The 17,402-nt window shown below is 45.8% G+C and overlaps 1 protein-coding gene across 1 annotated transcript in view; it reads left to right on the top strand.

The window, feature by feature from the left end:
- The first annotated feature begins 253 nt into the window (after window positions 1–253).
- PTPRR (protein tyrosine phosphatase receptor type R) overlaps window positions 254–17,402 on the top strand; it is a 149,020-nt gene continuing 131,871 nt past the window's right edge. The window contains exons 1-3 of the mRNA XM_054399457.1: window positions 254–281; window positions 4,484–4,498; window positions 4,847–5,151. Coding sequence (XP_054255432.1) covers window positions 5,089–5,151 — 63 coding nt within the window. The 5' untranslated portion in view covers window positions 254–281; window positions 4,484–4,498; window positions 4,847–5,088. The remainder of the gene's footprint in view (window positions 282–4,483; window positions 4,499–4,846; window positions 5,152–17,402) is intronic.

Below are 17,402 nucleotides of genomic sequence, written 5' to 3'. Positions count from 1 at the left end.
TTAAGACTGTCTTTTTAATTTTTCTTCACAAAGTTCGAGCGGAGAAAGTGAAAGAATGTAAATATCACAGAATCACAGAATCAATAAGGTTGGAAAAGACCTCAAGGATCATCAAAGTCCAACCTGTCACCCAAGACCCAAGAAATAGATCACTATTGGGTGTAAGAAAGCAAAATAATGATTATTCTAAACACTTCCATTGGAGAGAGAGAAATGTTTAAGAATCACAAAACAAAGTGTCTCTGTCTCAGCTTGCTTGGCTTCTGTCTGCCTGCTTCTTCTTTTCTGCTGAAGATAACATGCATACTGACCTTGACAAGCTAACAGCCTCTTTGCTTCTTGACTCTCTGCTTTCTGCCAGGGTGAGATCTGGGGGGAGTCCTTCTGGCTATGGGGGTGAGGCCCCTTGGGGAAAGGCCCCTTCAGGAAGAAGCACAGCCTCTTGAGGGGAGGGGGAAGCCAAGGGAGCTGGGTTGTGTTTTTCTGTTGATTGTACACATTTGTAAATGTTGTGGATAGTGTGTATTTTTAGATATTCATTGCATTTCATCATAGATTGTAGTTTTGCTTGTAATTACAGCTTTCATTTGCTTCCAGACTGAGCTAGCCTGGTCATTGTCAGTGTGGGAGGGGATTTCAGTTCTCACACTGTTACAATTGTGAATACATATAAATATTGTGTATTTTGTACATATTCATTGCATTCCATATTTCTAGATTCCAGTGTGCTTGTCAATAGAGCTTGCCTGGCTTTCAGCTGAGCTGGTCTGGCAATTTTATTCTGGGGGGTAATTTCAACCCACCACAGCCATGTATTGAATCTGCAGGGACCTGACTGATGCGGCTTTTAGTATCCTAATGGAAGCCAGCCTGCTGGGGTTTAGTGGGAGATGGTGATACTGTTGTAAAAAGCATTGAGATTAATGAGCAGGAGAGCTTTGGAGGGAGCTGCTGCAGCTACTGTTTTATCAGAAATAAGGCAACCATTCAGGATTTTCTGTGTTACTCTGGATTCAGTCAGGATTAACTCTGAAGTCATAACTGGGACAGAGATAATATTATTCTGTTAAGAATTTGAGATAGTATTCAATTTTATTTTCTTCTTCCCCCCACCCCCCCGCCCCCCGCTGCTTCTTTCAGTAAAAACAAATAAAATGAAAGGGTTTGGAATATTAAAGCAGGTAGGAGATGCAGTATAAAGAATTCCAGGAGAATCACAGTGGGTTTTGATTCCCTCAGAAACAAAGGAGTAGGAATGAAGGGGGCAAAGAGGAGCCACAGGCAGCGAATGTGTCTCTAGTTCCATTCCTGCATGTCATCTATGATCAGTTTTGGAAATATTGGTTGTCTGTGAAAGAGACACATTTATTTATGAAAATAAATTTATTTACAAAAATAAATCTAGCTAAGTAGTGTGAGAAGTAGATGACTATGAGAAGTAGGTGACCGTGAAAAGTGTTGATGTTTCCTTACTTTACCATCCACAAAATTCTCGGTTACTGAGTGAGAGCAGCCTTCAGGATTTTCTCAATGAAGCCAGCCCCCACAAAGCTTCCTGAGATCCCAGCAAGCTTAACAAGCTTTGAAATACAGTTTCCTTCAAGACTATACTCTGCAGTTTCTCTTTTTTCCGTTCTGCCCTCAGTCATCTTCCCAATCAAAACTTGCCAACAGCTGAACATCACAGATGTGACCTCAGTGTGCATCTAGGATATTGTCAGTGTTTGTTTTTGTCATCTAAAGAGTAAGCCTTAGGTTTAGCATCATCCTTTATAATAGGAGCATCTCCAAGTGAACTGCAAAATGCAGGATTCTGTGTTCTGTTTTTTTCTTGTTGATTTTCTGCTCATGCATGTTATGAATTACTTCACTGCCTACTGACATGCACTTGCTTTTGGTGGAGAATGTCCAGCAGATCCAGAGAGGTTCTCCTCCCCTGGAATACTGCATCCAGTTCTGGGCTCCCCAGTTCAAGAGGGACAGGGATCTGCTGGAGAGAGTCCAAGGGAGGGCTCCAAGGATGCTGAAGGGACTGGAGCACTGCCTGGTGAGGAGAGGCTGAGAGCCCTGGGGCTGTTTAGTGTGGAGAGGAGAAGACTGAGAGGGGGTTTAATAAGTGTTTATAAATATCTAAGGCCTGGGTGTCAAGAGGGAAGAGGACAGGGTCTGCTCAGTTGCACCCTGGGATAGGACAAGGGGCAATGGATGTAAATTACAGCACAGGAGGTTCCACCTCAACCTGAGGAGGAACTTCTTCACTGTGAGGGTCTCAGAGCCCTGGAGCAGGCTGCCCAGAGAGGTTGTGGAGTCTCCTTCTGTGGAACCTTTCCAGCCCTGTCTGGATGTGTTCCTGTGTGACTTGTGCTGGATTCTCTGGTCCTGCTCTGGCAGGGGGGTTGGACTGGAAGATCTCCAGAGGTCCCTTCCAACTCCTAACATCCTGTGAGCCTGTGTATAGCAATGATATAGCACAGATTAGGTATTGTCCTTGATTTTCCCTACCAAAATTTCATAAGGAAATTAGGTCAACAGAATGTAATTACCTACACTGAAATCTCCTAAGAGCGTTGGGTAGAGCAGTGCAAATGACTGATTATTTTGATTTGCTTACAGAAGAAAAAAAAATCAAGCAAAAATCAGTCTGAATAGACCAAATTACTTTTTTTGATCAATCTGTATTGAAACATGTTGTTGGTTCTGAGCTGGTTTTCACAGTTCATTATGAGAAGTAAAATAACATTTGCTTTATAATTCTTTCTAAGCAAAAATAAATCAGCATACAAATTCAACATTGCCATTAAGTCCAACAGCTAATGTAGAAGAAATTCCAGGCTGATCAGAGTGAGCAATCCGGGTTCACTTTTCTTGGAACATAAAGTTCCTGTTGTGCCACAGAGAGTTTCTTAAAGTGCTCTACTAGGAAGTGACTAATGCAGCTTCAGTTACTTTTTATCCATGAAGGAGCTGATCCTTGCCTATATTTCTGCTCACAGGATAGCCTCTTCCTGAGGCTGTTGTAGCTGATCTGTTCTTCATAGAGGCACTGAAAATTCACTATGTTTCTTTCATAAAAAAAAAATCACATAAAACTTTAATTCTGATTCCTTTTATAAAGGCACCATTGGAAGCATTTTGACTGTCCAAAGACAACTTAATTTCTATTCATAGATCAGAACCACAGAATGTTAGGGGTTGGAAGGAACCTCCAAAGCTCATCTAGTCCAACCCCCTGCCAGAGCAGGAGCACCCAGAGCAGATCACACAGGAACACAGCCAGGCAGGTTTGGAATATCTCCAGAGAGGGAGACTCCACAACCCCCCTGGGCAGCCTGCTCCAGTGTTCTGGCACCCTCACAGGGAAAACATTTTCCTCCTGTTTCCATGGAACTTCCTATGCCTCAACTTCCACCACTGCCCCTTGTGCTGGCACTGGGCATCACCCAGCAGAGCCTGGCTCCAGCCTCTGGGCACTCCCCCTGCACATCTTTATCACCAGCAATGAGGTCACCTCTCAGGCTACTCCAAGCTGAAGAGCCCTCAGCTCCCTCAGGCTCTCCTCATAGATGGGTTATTAAAATCATGTAATCTAAAAGTTCTTTGGGCCCAGTGCCAAGGTACGCAAGGCATGGCTAAATCCTCATACCTGTATTTTCGAGTCATGCAGGAGTTGGCACAAGGAAGGCTTTGTGATTTAAGCAGCTGAACAGGAATGCAGAATTGTGATGATGGACTCAGTCATATGAACTTCAGTTCTCTTTTTTCATGTTTAAGTGATTTCTGGATCTGATTCTTGGCCTATTCTCAAGGCCTCATATATAAAAGAAAATCACAGGAATTCTCTTCTTTAGTGTAACTGATTAAATACATAGAGAGTGGACTGCACACAGCTCCTGTTGGAGTTGATACTGCTACAAAAATTGGACTTGATTTATTTATGTAATCTGCTCTTACACATAATTTTTGAAATCTAACCCTGATCTTAAGTATAAATAACCTTTTTTAAAGCCCTGTAAAAGTGAATTTAAGAGTGCAATGCACTTCAGATACATAGTGAACTCTCTGTAGTGTTGTTATTTTTGTAGAAAGTGCATTTGGGAATTTTAAGGGAATTCTTCTATTCTACAAATACTCTTTCCAAATCTTGCACAACCCAAGGAGCTCATCAGATTTCCAGTGCCATCTACATAATATCCAAGAAGGCAAACAGTATCCAGGGTTCATTAAGAAGAGTGTGTCTAGCACATCTAGAGAGGTTCTCCTCTCCCTCTACTCTGCCCTGGTGAGGCCTCACCTGGAATGTTGCATCCAGTTCTGGGTTCCCCAGTTCAAGAGAGACAGGGATCTACTGGAGAGAGTCCAAGGGAGGGCTCCAAGGATGCTGAAGGGACTGGAGCAGTGCCTGGGGAGGAGAGGCTGAGAGCCCTGGGGCTCTTTAGTGTGGAGAGGAGAAGACTGAGAGGGGATCTGATCAATGTCTATCAATAGCTGAGGGCTGGGGGTCAGGAAGGAAGGGACAGGGACAGCCTCTGCTCACTTGTGCCCTGGGATAGGACAAGGAGCAATGGATAGAAACTGCAGCACAGGAGGTTCCACCTCAACATGACGAGGAACTTCTTGACTGTGAGGGTCCCAGAGCACTGGAACAGGCTGCCCAGAGAGGTTGTGGAGTCTCCTTCTGTGGAGCCTTTCCAGCCCTGTCTGGATGTGTTCCTGTGTGACCTGTGCTGGATTCCCTGGTCCTGCTCTGTCAGGGGGGTTGGACTGGAAGATCTCCAGAGGTCCCTTCCAACTCCTAATATCCTGTGATCCTGTGTGACATTCTAATCTTACTCTTCTCTTTCCACAGGCTGCCTTTCTGGAGACAATGACCATTTTTTGACAATCCATCAGCGGAAGAGTGGAAAACCTGTGTTTATCTATCACCATGTGCAGAGTGTGGAGAAAAGTTTGGATACAGACAGTTATAAGAATTCCAAACAAAATTTCCACTTTTCTTCCCACACTGAAATAAGCAAGTTGCACCCTGCTATAATTGTTAAATCAGCCTTCCCTAGACCTGCATATGACCCATCCCTCAACCTGTTAGCTATGACTGGTCAAGATCTGGAAGTGGAAAATCTTCCCATTCCTGCAACGAATGTGATTGTTGTGGTAAGTGCCTTTTTCTGCTTTCTGTGTTAAATAAATCTTCCTCTAGATAAATATAGAGAGACTGTAATGTGAAGTATCCAAAGTTCATATTTCACTGCCTGGTTGATCCTCTCCATCTAAACAATGACCATGTCTCAGATCTCATCACTTTGTTGGAATTTGCATTCGTGTAGCCTCCCCATGGTCAGCAAGCAACCTGATGAACCAGGTCAGAATAGCATTTCTGTGTAGGTTAAAGAACTTACCTTTGCCTCAGATCTCATTAAATCTCTTCCTTGATTAATATTTGCACTGCTTTCGCTTAATGGGTTTTAAACTTGCCCTGCATAGGACATAAGAAAAATGTACTTCAGAGAACAGTCCTACAGATTTTAGAAGCCTGATCAAAGGTTTTGTTCACTCCTATTTCTCTATTAAATCCACCATTATGCTTACAGAGCTGTTTGGAAACAAGCCTCCTACTTGAAAAGAATGACTGTATTTTGTTGGTGCAGTCATAGAATGGTCTGGGTTAGAAGGGACCTCCAAAGCTCATCCTGTCCAACCCCCTCTGCAGTCAGCAGGGACATCCTCAACTAGATCAGGTTGCTTAGAGCCCTGTTGAGCTTCACCTTGAATATCTCCATACGTGCCCCTTCTGGGACGTCTCTACAGGGACTCTTACTGTTCAGTGACCTGTGTGTGATCTTTCCCATTCTCAAAAATGTGATGGCAATGCTCCCTTCTGCAGTGCAGAACATGTCAGTGGAACTTGCTATATCCTCACCCTTCATGCCAGTGGAGCAGCAGACTGTCAGCAGAGCTGTCCTGTGGAGTGCACAGCAGAGTTGGCATTGTTCTGCACATATATGTTCTGCACAGACACTGCACTGCCTCGCCCCAGTGCATAGGTAGCCCTGCTTGGTTATGGGGAAGAGCATTGGACTCCTTCTTCTTCCTGGAGGGAAGACCAAGCATTCCTAATGGCTCACACCTTCATTAGAGTCAACTAATAAGGATTAAACTGAAACAATGTGACTGATTACAATTAGCAGCTACTTGGCTTAATTTTGTAAATGACTCTGTCCAGAAGATGCTAGATTAAAAGAGAATGGCCTTTACAAAGAAGGAAAGAAGAGCACACAACACTAGGGCATGTTAGCATACAAAGTGCTTCAGCAGGAGTTCCTCACACTGTTGGTACTTACAGAGATCTGCCCTCATGAATGCATCAAATGCAAGAAAGGCTTAGTGACACAAAGGAATAATCATTTTTATTAGTCTAACATTAAAGCTTTAACAGTTAAAAATTACTGGGGGTGGTGGGGTTGGCTGACACCCCTTTGGGCTGTGCTGCCATCCAATGTGACCTGGACAGGCTGAGAGCTGGCTGCAGGCAAACCTCATGAAGTTTAATAAGGACACGTGCAGGGTCCTGCATCTGGGGAGGAATAACAACAGGCACCAGGACAGGTTAGAGGCTGCCCTGCTGGAAAGCAGCTCCATGGAGAAAGGCCTTGGAGTGCTGGTGGACAGCAAGTTCTGCATGGGACAGCAATGTGCCCTTGTGGCCAAGAGAGCCAATGGCATCCTGGGGTGCAGCAAGAAAAGTGTGGCCAGCAGGGCTGGGGAGGTTCTGCTCCCCCTCTGCTCTGCCCTGCTGAGACCACAGCTGCAATCCTGTGTCCAGTTTGGGGCTCCTCCGTTCAAGAGAGACACAGACCTGCTGGAGAGAGCCAGGAGGATGCTTAGGGGACTTGAGCCCTGTGAAGAGAGACTGAGAGCCCTGGGGCTGTTTAGTGTGGAGAAGAGAAGGCTGAGAGGGGATCTGATCAATGTCTCTCAAGAGCTGAGGGCTGGGGATCGAGTGGAGGGGGCCAGGCTCTTTTGGGTGGTGCACAGCAATATGACAAGAAACAACAGGTTCAGACTTGAACAGAGAAGGTTTCAGCTCAATATGAGGAGAAACTTCTTTTGAGCGAGGGTGACAGAGGCCTGGAGCAGGCTGCCCAGAGAGGTTGTGGAGTCTCCTTCTCTGAAGGCTTTCCAAACCCACCTGGATGCATTCCTGTGTGGACTCCCCTGGGTGATGCTGCTTTGGCAGGGGGGTTGGACTCAATGAATTCTGGAGGTCCTTTCCAACCTCTAATATATTTTGATACTGTGATGCTATCAGGGAACTAGGCTCAAAAAGCTGTGCTCTGGACTTGTTGCATCCCATATGAACAAGCCCTAATTTGATGTGGGATGGCTAGCACAGTCAGTGGACTAGATTCAGTTGTATGTAAGTTTCGATATCAGAGTGAAGTAAGTTAGTGACAGCCTTGTTTCACTGGGCATCTGCCAGCTGTACACAGAGTCCGGTACTGAATGGTAGTGAACAGGAAAAGGAGATGCCAAGCAAGCTGGATACATCCATGCCCCAAGATAGGCTAAGATAGCAGGGCTGGAACAGTCCTCCCTATCAATACAGACTGGGGAATGAGGTGTTAGAAAGCAGCCCTGAAGAAAAGGACTTGGGGGTGCTGATGGATGAGAAGCTGGACAGGAGCAGGCAGTGTGAGCTTGCAACACAGAAGGCAAATCACAGCCTGGGCTGCATCCAAAGATGTGTGGCCAACAGATCCAGAGAGGTGATTCTGCCAATTGACTCTGCTCTGGTGAGACATCACCTGGACAGCTGTGTCCAGCTCTGGAGTAGACCTCAATCCAGGAAGGACATAGACCTGATGGAGCAGGTCCAGAGGAAGTCCATGAGAATGCTCAGGGGATTGGAGCACCTCTGCTATGAGGACAGGCTGAGGGAGCTGGGGGTGTTCAGCCTGGAGAAAAGGAGGCTTCAGGGAGACCTAATAGCAGCCTGCCAGTACCTGAAGGGGGCTACAAGAAGGCTGCAGAGAGACTGTTTGCAAAGGCCTGCAGGGACAGCATGAGGGACAATAGCTTCAAACTAGAGAAGAGCAGATTGAGTTTGGCTATCAGGAAGAAGTTCTTCACTGTGAGGGTGGTGGAACACTGGAACAGGTTGCCCAGGGAGGTGGTTTGAGGCTCCTTCCCTGGAGGTGTTCAAGGTGAGGCTGGACAGGGCTCTGGGCAAGCTGATCTAGTTGGGGATGTCGCTGCTGACTGCAGAGGGGGTTGGACTACATGACCTTTGGAGGTAACTTCCAACCCAGACTATTCTATGACTCTCTAATACAAGAACCTGCTCTCTTTTCCCATAGCAAGTATTATTTTGCCTCTTGTGAAGGTGAAACCTTTCTGTTAGTGCAAGGAACTCCGAATCTGCATGGCTCCTCATTTTTCCATTAAATGACACTGTTAACCTGTGGCCTGTTCTTTTAGTAGAGCTTTGCACACAGGGCTACCCTGATTTTAGCTGACTGGCTCCGTGCCTGCCTTAAAAGCCGAATGAGAAGGATTTTCAATTGACAGCCACATAAAAAATGATCTATTAAATCTATATCAAGTTCTCATTAAGTGACCTCAGTCTGGAGCTTTGCTACTGCATTTCTAGGATGGAGCTGCTGCTCAGAAGCCTTCTGTTCTGGCTGGGAACCATATGTGTTTTAATGGGGGTGGGGGCAAAACAGCATGAGCTAATCATGACATGAAAGCTGTTTATTGCTTGGGATCTTCAGTTGTCTGTGGATGTGCTGAAGGACAGTGGTGTTGATCTGTTTGTAACGTCATCCTTTCAGCAGAAGCCTTTGGGGGAAGCATGCATTTTAAAGGCAAAGTGCTGAGAGTCAGACTGCTTGTTGGACTAATCTCACCAGAAGACATTTGGAAGGTGTCTTCCTCTAAAGGGCAGCTGTCCCACAGCAGGGTGGTTGCCATCATCCAAGTGCAACCCTGCTCCTTCCAGATCTCTGCGCTTCAACATTCTGTTTCTTTCTTCTGAATGTCACCTGAAGTCGATGGCAATGTTAATGTCCTTGCCAAGGGAATCCGCTCTGCTTTGCATGCTCTTCAAGCTCTTTGTTTCAAACCAGCACTTGCTGCTTGTTGCTGTTTTTCGGTTTTCATCAGATAGGGCAAGCGGCACCGTTTGTTGTTTCGCCCTGGCTGACCCTTTTTGTTCTCACCTTTGGCGATGTTGTTGGTTTCTCAACTTGAAAGGGCAATTGCTGGTGTTAATGCTTCCTGTAATCCAGTTACATGAGTAGTGCTCCTCCTGATTTAGGGTGAAAGCCTGCAACAGGGGTTATGTTTTAACATAAATCAGCGCTGTTGTGGCTCTGCAGAGGGGAAGAAACCGAATTCAATCTAATTGCAGTGACTTGAGGTCCATTTTCTTCATGATGGAGGTGGAGAGGTAGGGAGAATAGATGCCTAATGCAGAACTATTATAGGGTTACATTTTGTGCCAAGAACTAGACCGTCTGACAAGCAAAATGTTGCCAATGCACAGCAGAGTGCTACAAAGCTAAGAATTCTGCAGGTATGGTGTTGAAAAGTGATGTTTTATGACTATCAATGAAGAATGCATGTTCAGGACTAGTATTTACTGAACCTGGGGAAATCATAGTGCTTGGTTTTTTTGAAGGGAGGAAGAGGAAGGATTTATTTTCTGGAAATGAGTTTTATGAAACTAAAGGCTTTTCATCATCTTACCCGCTCTTAAATTCCTGGGGGGGTTTTGGGGAGAGGTTTTGTTTGGTCGGTTTGGGTTTTTTGTTTGTTTTGGGTTTTGTTTTGTTTGTTTTTGTGTGTGTGTGTGTTGTTTGTTTGTTTGTTTGTTTGATTGATTTTTGGGTAGGGGTTTTTTTGTGTGTTTGTGTTTTCAGTGCACATTGTTTGTTGAAAGAAGTGAGGAAAATCCAGAGCTCTTAGAAGCATTTAACTGTTCTATAAATACTTTGGTGCTTGCTCATATGTTCTGGTTAGCTGTCTCTCTAAATGACATGAAACCAACTCATCTGAAAACTGCTTGCTTCATGTAGGAAATTACTTTTTTTTTTTTTTTTAATACTTGAGAGTTTTCCATTTGTCTGAGTTTATTTTGGACCTCAGAAACTATGCACTCATTGAACATATTAGAGAGTTATCAGTGAAATGAACAGGTTCTCCAAATGTATCTTTATGTTTATTCCAAGTCTTTGCAATATTGAATGTGAATACCACCATGGCCAAGGCAGTACCTGGAAAGTAGAAATAGTCCGTGGATAACCACTTATGATTAAAAATGTTGCTAACACAGTGGTTAATGAGCCCAAACTCCCATGCATGCATATGTGGTAAAGGTTACAGCTCAAACCAGGTCTAAGTATCACGTCATGAACGTATTTAAGCATCATCCCATTTAACCTGATACAGTTTGGACATGCTGGAAGGTGTCCAGAGAAGGGCCACCAGGATGAGCACAGAGCTGGAGCTCCTCTCCTATAAGGATAGGCTGAGAGAGTTGGGGTTGTTCAGTCTGGAGAAGAGAAGGCTCTGAGGTGACCTTCTTGTGGCCTTCCAGTATCTGAAGGGGGCTACAAAAAAGCTGGGGAGAGACATTTTAGGGTGTCAGGGAGTGATAGGAGAGGGGTGAATTGAGCAAAAATAGAAATGGGTAGATTTAGATTGGATGTTAGGAAGTTCTTTCCCATGAGGGTGGTGAGACACTGGCACAGGTTGCCCAGGGAGGTGGTGGAAGCCTCATCCCTGGAGGTTTTTGCAGCCAGGCTGGATGTGGCTGTGAGCAACCTGCTGTTGTGTGAGGTGTCCCTGCCCATAGCAGAGGGGTTGGAACTGGCTGATCCTTGAGGTCCCTTCCAACCCTGACAATTCTGGCATTCTGTGGTCTGTTCAAAGTCTCCCTCAGGCACAGAAGTCTGTTGCCCTAAGCTTGGACCAGGCTCCTCACTTGTATCCTGTAAAGTGTTTCAGAGATACAAAGATGACAAACTTGCTCAATATATCAAGGTTTTTCCTTCCGTGCCTAGTTATTGCTGTACACCTTACATAAATGTGAAAATCTGTCTCTTTCTATTGCTTAGAAAGGTCACAGCTCTGCACAGTAGCCTAAAAGCCAGCATGTCTCTTCAGCTTTTTATGGTGTCCATGCTTGTTACTGAACTGAGTTGATTTCATTAGTTTCTCTCAGCTAATGTCAGTAGGACATAAGATTCACAGTCACACAGAGCTTCTCTTTGCCTTTTCCGTGGCCTTGTTTTGTTTTGAAAGGCTGGATGCCTCAGAGCTGTAGCTCTGCCATCCTATTACATCTGTTTTGTCACCAATGTTTGAAGTGTCTACTTGGAAAGTAGTCTCTGGAGACTTTCAAAACCCATCTGGGTGCATTCCTGTGCAGACTGTCCTGGGTGATCCTGCTTTGGCAGGGGGTTTGGACTCAATGATCTCTGGAAGTCCTTTCCAACCTCTAACATTCTGTGATTCTGCGATACTGTGATACCTACAAGCACAGTGAAGAGCACAAGGAAAGGCTTCAGGTGCTAGTTCTTTCAGAGAGAATTCAGTGTGAGTATAAAGTCCACAAGTGTAAACATCTATAAACAGATATCCACCTGTGAACTAGGTAGTCAAGCTTCAGTAGAAGCAGTGGAGATCTGGCCAATTGGTTGTCTGTTAAGAGACATTTCTAAACAGTTTCTGGATTACTAAAGAGTTAATATAGATCAGGGGCTGGATGTGATCATCCTGTTTTGGGTATTGGCACTGGCACTGGACATTTCCCCCATCAGTTTTCTCACTGCCAGAGAACAGTACCAGATGCATTTAATCTGCTTGTAGAACGTAGCCTCGATGTCTGCTTCAGGGTGAGCTGGGTTCCTCCCTAATGCTAAATGTCTGTGATGACAAGATCTCTCTTGATGAGAATGGGTGCTTAGGCACCAACTGCACACTTACATCTTTGTATATATTCATACACATGCACAGAATCACAGAATGTTAGGGGCTGGAAGGGACCTCCAAAGCTCATCCAGTCCAACCCCCCTGCCAGAGCAGGAGCACCCAGAGCAGATCACACAGGAACACATCCAGGCAGCTCTTGAATATCTCCAGAGAGGGAAACTCCACAACTCCCCTGGACAGCTTCTTCCAGTCTTCTGTCACCCTCACAGGGAAAACATTTTCCTCCTGTTTCCATGGAACTTCCTATGCCTCAGCTTCCACCACTGCCCCTTGTGCTGTCATTGGGCATCACCCAGCACAGCCTGGCTCCAGCCTCTGAGCACTCCCCCTGCACATCTTTATCACCAGCAATGAGGTCACCTCTCAGGCTCCTCCTCTCCAAGCTACAGAGCCCTCAGCTCCCTCAGGCTCTCCTCATAAGGAAGATGTTCCATTTCCCTAATCATTTTTGTGGCTCTAAGATGCACACTTAGTGCCATCTTAATCTGGATCTGATCCCATCTTAAGCATCACATTTGATATTTAAATGATGTGGAAATCCTTTCCAAATCTAGGCACAGTTCAAGTAGGTGGGCTGCTTCTGAGTGCCTTGGAGCAGCTGAAAACCATGAGGGTGTAAAACCACAGCAGAACTGCTTTTACACTTTTATGTCACATTCATCCCACAGGAACTGCTATATCCTCATCTAACTTTTCTCATACCACATACTGAGAGAAGATGCATCTTTTACTTGCTTATTTTACATGGCCTTACATATAGAAGTTTATTCCTCCATCAGTTCCCCATTTCCTGATGCATGAGGTTTAATTGCCAGTGCCAAGGCCTAGAACTCATCTGCCTTATTTGTTCCTGTATTTTATTTCACTCGTCCAGCCACTCATTTTTCTGATGGAAATGGGTCTTTTTCTAATTCTTTATACTTTCTGTGAAGCCATGGCTTCCATGTGGAATCCCATCTATCGCAGGATCACAGGATGTCAGGGGTTGGAAGGGACTCAAATAGATCGTCAAGTCCAACCCCCTGCCAGAGGAGAATCATATGATCTGGCTCAGGTCACAAAGGAACACATTCAGACAAGACCTTGAAAGTCTCCAGAGAAGGAGACTCCACAACCTCTCTGGGCAGCCTGTTCCAGTGCTCTGGGACCCTTACAGTAAAGAAGTTCCCCCTTGTGTTGAGGTAGAGCCTCCTGTGCTGCAGTTTACATCCATTGCTCCTTATCCTATCACAGGGAGCAAGTGAGCAGAGGCTGTCCCCTCCCTCCTAACACCAAGCCCTCAGATATTTATAAACATTTATTAAATCCCCTCTCAGTCTTCTCCTCTCCAGACTAAACACCCCCGGGGTTCTCAGCCTCTCCTCACCAGGCACTGCTCCAGTCCCTTCAGCATCCTTGGAGCCCTCCCTTGGACTCTCTCCAGCAGATCCCTGTCCCTCTTGAACTGGGGAGCCCAGAACTGGATGCAATAGTCCAGGTGTGGCCTCACCAGGGCAGAGTAGAGGGGGAGGAGAACCTCCCTGGCTCTGCTGGACACACTCCTCTGAATGCCCCCCAGGATCCCTTGGCCTTCTTGGCCACCAGGGCACATTGCTGTCCCATGCAGAACTTGTTGTCCCCCAGCACTCCCAGCTCCTTCTCCTTGGGGCTGCTCTCCAGCAGATCCCCTCCCAACCTGTCCTGCTGCAGTTTATTCTTCCTCCCCAGGTGCAGGACTCTGCACTCTCCTTGTTGAACCTCATTAGGTTCCTCTCTGCCCAGCTCTCAGTCTGTCCAAGTCTTGCTGAATGGCCTCACAGCCTTCAGGTGTCTCAGCCAAGCCTCCCAGTTTGGTGTCATCAGCAAACCTGCTGAGCAGACTCTGTCTGTCTGTCTGTCTGTCCCCTCATCAATGTCATTGATGTTGAACAGGAGTGGACCCAGCATTGATCCCTAGGGGACTCCACCAGTTACAGCTCTCCAGCTGGACTTGGCACCATTGATCACCACTCTTTGAACTCCATGCTGTAACCAGTTCCTAATCCACCTCACTGTCTGCATCCCACACTTCCTGAGCTTGCTCACTAGGATGTCATGGGAGACAGTGTCAAAGGCCTTGTTAAGGTGAAGGTAGACTACATCCACTGCTCTCCCAGCATCTCCCCACTCTGTTATGACATCACAGAAGGCTATCAGATTAGTCAATATATCAGTTCCTCCTTCACTCAAGACTTAGTTTTGATGCAAGATTTGCTTCTTCCTTTTGAAGGTTGTCCTCAGTCTGAGTCAGGAGCTGCCCAGGGCACAAGGACAGAAAGGTATTTTACCCCCAAAGGAGTAAAACAAAAAACCTCACACAGAATTGGAGGTTAAATTTGAATGCTATTTGCAAATATATACAGAACTACAACAGGTATTCAGGGAAAAGGAATATATACACAAATTAAGACCAGTTCTCCACCTGGGCCAGAACCTTCCAAAACCTTTCCCCCCACTCAACCTCAGCCAGCCCAGGAGCAGTCCTAACTGCCCCCTCTTCCCCCCAGAACAGTCCTACCAAGGCCTCAATTCCCCCTAAGCCTCCCTGCCCCCTGCCCCATGCTAGGCCAAAATTGCACAGCAAGAAATTCACTGCACAAAGCCCAAACTTCCCCCAAGCTACCACAGAGATCACACAATCACAGAATTATTGAAGCTGGAACAGACCTCTGAGATCTTCCAGTCCAGCCTATGACCTAACACCACCACACCACCAGACCATGGCACTAAGTGCCACATCCAACCTTGCCTTAAAGACCTCCAGGGACAGCGACTCCACCACCTCCCTGGGCAGTCCATCCCAGTCTCTAATTCCCCTTTCCAGCAGGAAGTGCTTCCTAACATCCAACCTGAGGCCATGCCCTCTTGTCCTGTCCCAAGTTGCCTGGGAGCAGAGCCTGACCCCCACCTGACTACAACTTCCCTTCAGGTTCTTGTAGAGTGTGCTAAGGTCCCCCCTGAGTCTCCTCTTCTCCAGGCTGAACACCCCCAGCTCCCTCAGCCTCTCCTCATCACTTTCCCTCCAGTCCCTTCCCCACTCTCATTGCTCTCCTCTGGACCTGCTCCAGCCCCTCAAGATCTCTCTTGCAGTGAGTGCCCAGAGCTGCACCAGCTGAGGGGCCCCAGTGCCCAGGACATGGCAGAATTCCATCCCTGGCCCTGCTGGCCACACTATTCCTGATAAGAGGAGTTGCTCCGTGTTGGAGCAGAGAGAGGGAGGAAAAGAGAAAGATCAGACTGTGATGTCTGTTTATATAGGGGAGATGCAGCATGGTGGGAATGAAATAACAAAGATTACATTTTCCTGTGTCTACCCCTTGTACTCTCTGGTACTTCTGGAGGACTTTTTTCTCTTATGGTTCTAAACCCATACCAAAGATCAACCAAAGAAAGGGTACCAGATTCCAAAATATGCTTTCTTCTGAACATCGAAATTGCCTCTTCTCACTGCCTTTGTTGGAGTGCCATAAAAAGAACTGCATGAAGAGAGCTTGATAAAAAGTTGGGGGCATCCAATTCTTCTATTCATTTTCAGGCCTCCAAAAATGCTTTTCCTTCAGGTCCATTTTTGTGGAGACATTTAATATAGTATCCTCTTCATAGAAATGGAACAATGTGTCTGTGGAATTTGCCTTTCCTTTAAAATGAAAGATGCACATTTCTTCCCAGTGGCATTTTTGGCAGTATAAAGATGCCCTGTGTTTCAAGGCTAAGTTACAGAGTTTCACTGAATGAGAAGAGTAGGGCACAGCACCCTCTGAGTCACAGCACCAAGCTGCAAGTGATCTTTCTGTGTACCAGGACGTAAATGGCCTTCTGAGAATCTCAAGATGAAAAAAAATGCTCTGACAATGTTTTACTGCTAATAAGCTGTTGCAGCTTTCCCTAGATGTGATGTTTTTCCATAATCTCTTACTACTCTTTTCCCTGAAGCTGAATTCCTTGGCTTGATATAAGACGGAGTCTCTTTCTGTTTTTCTGTTCTCTTTGTTAGAAAGATTTTGAATGCTGTGGCAGCTTCTGTTGCCACAGCATCCACCCAGTTAACTGACACAGTTTAGAGGTGGTCAGAATAATTTTGGAAGTATACAAAGCTACAAAATGGGTTGAGAATCAGGCAAAAAACAATGTTAAGAGTGAGGAGGATAAGTAGTCCATAAAATGGCAGGTCAGGCAGTGCTGGAGCAAACAACCAAGCTAACTGTCTATGAAATGTTAGCAAAAAGTCAGATGTCACTTTTTGCCACTTAACATCTGTTATTGCCACTCTAAGAGAGGACTGGCAGTGGGCCAGGCAGAGGAGGCATAAGCAGGAAGTCCTTTCTCTGCAGTGACTTCTCAAAAGAGCCTTCTGAAGAGTAAGTCCTCAAAATCTAGCAAAGTATCAACTGTGTCCCTCTCCATTTTCAGGTCATGGGTTTGCCTGATGCTTGGAACCACACAGGACAAGTGCCGTGCTGATAGACAGTGATGTTTTCAGAGCTCATTATAATTACAGTGCTGAACTACTTAACAAGCTCTAAATGTTAGTCACACATTACAGCCCTGGGCACTATCACTCAGTACTCTTAATGTGATTGTTCTAATGACTATTGTGACCTTTTACACTTTCCATCATACCCTGAGCACCAAACCTTCGCAGGCAAGTGGAGGGGGCCAGGCTCTCTTGGGTGGTGCACAGCAATAAGCCAAGGACCAATGGAGACAAACTTGAACAGAGATGGTTTCACCCAAACATGAGGAGAAACTTCTTTAGAGTGAGGGTGACAGAGCCCTGGAGCAAGCTGCCCAGAGAGGTTGTGGAGTCTCCTTCTCTGGAGACTTTCCAACCCCACCTCGCTGCATTCCTGTGCAGACTACCCTAAGTGCTGCTGCTCTTGCAGGGGGGTTGGACTGGATGATCTCTTGAGGTCCCTTCCAACCTCTAACATTCTGTGATTCTGTGGTTCTTTATCGACTTCTAGGCTCAAGCCCACCTTCTTCTCAAGCCCCCAACTTTTTATCAAGCTCTCTTCATGCAGAGATGCTCACCCTTATGTTAGTCCTTTATTAACTAAGTATACTGACATGAGATATCTGCAGCAATCCTTGCAAGCAGACCTAGATGCCTGCAGCTCTGTCATTCTGGATTTTGTTTGCACAAAGAAATCTAGAGAGCCTGCATCAGTTGGCCTCATTTGCTTTCTGCTTCCTTCTGTGCACTTCAGCAGGGGTAATTGCATGCTGAACCATCACCATGGTATTATGTTTGCTGTCAGTCTTTGTGGAAAACAGGAAAGATTGCATTTGGCTGTAACATTCACTAAAACCACCTTGAGGCAAATTTTTGTCATCTGACTTGCAAAATGTTAGAGGAATGTTAAGAGGATATTCAACAACCCAGAGCTTTA

Source organism: Indicator indicator, chromosome 3 (genome assembly GCF_027791375.1).
Source record: "Indicator indicator isolate 239-I01 chromosome 3, UM_Iind_1.1, whole genome shotgun sequence".
NCBI lineage: Eukaryota > Metazoa > Chordata > Aves > Piciformes > Indicatoridae > Indicator > Indicator indicator.
This window is presented reverse-complemented; position numbering and strand designations above follow the sequence as displayed.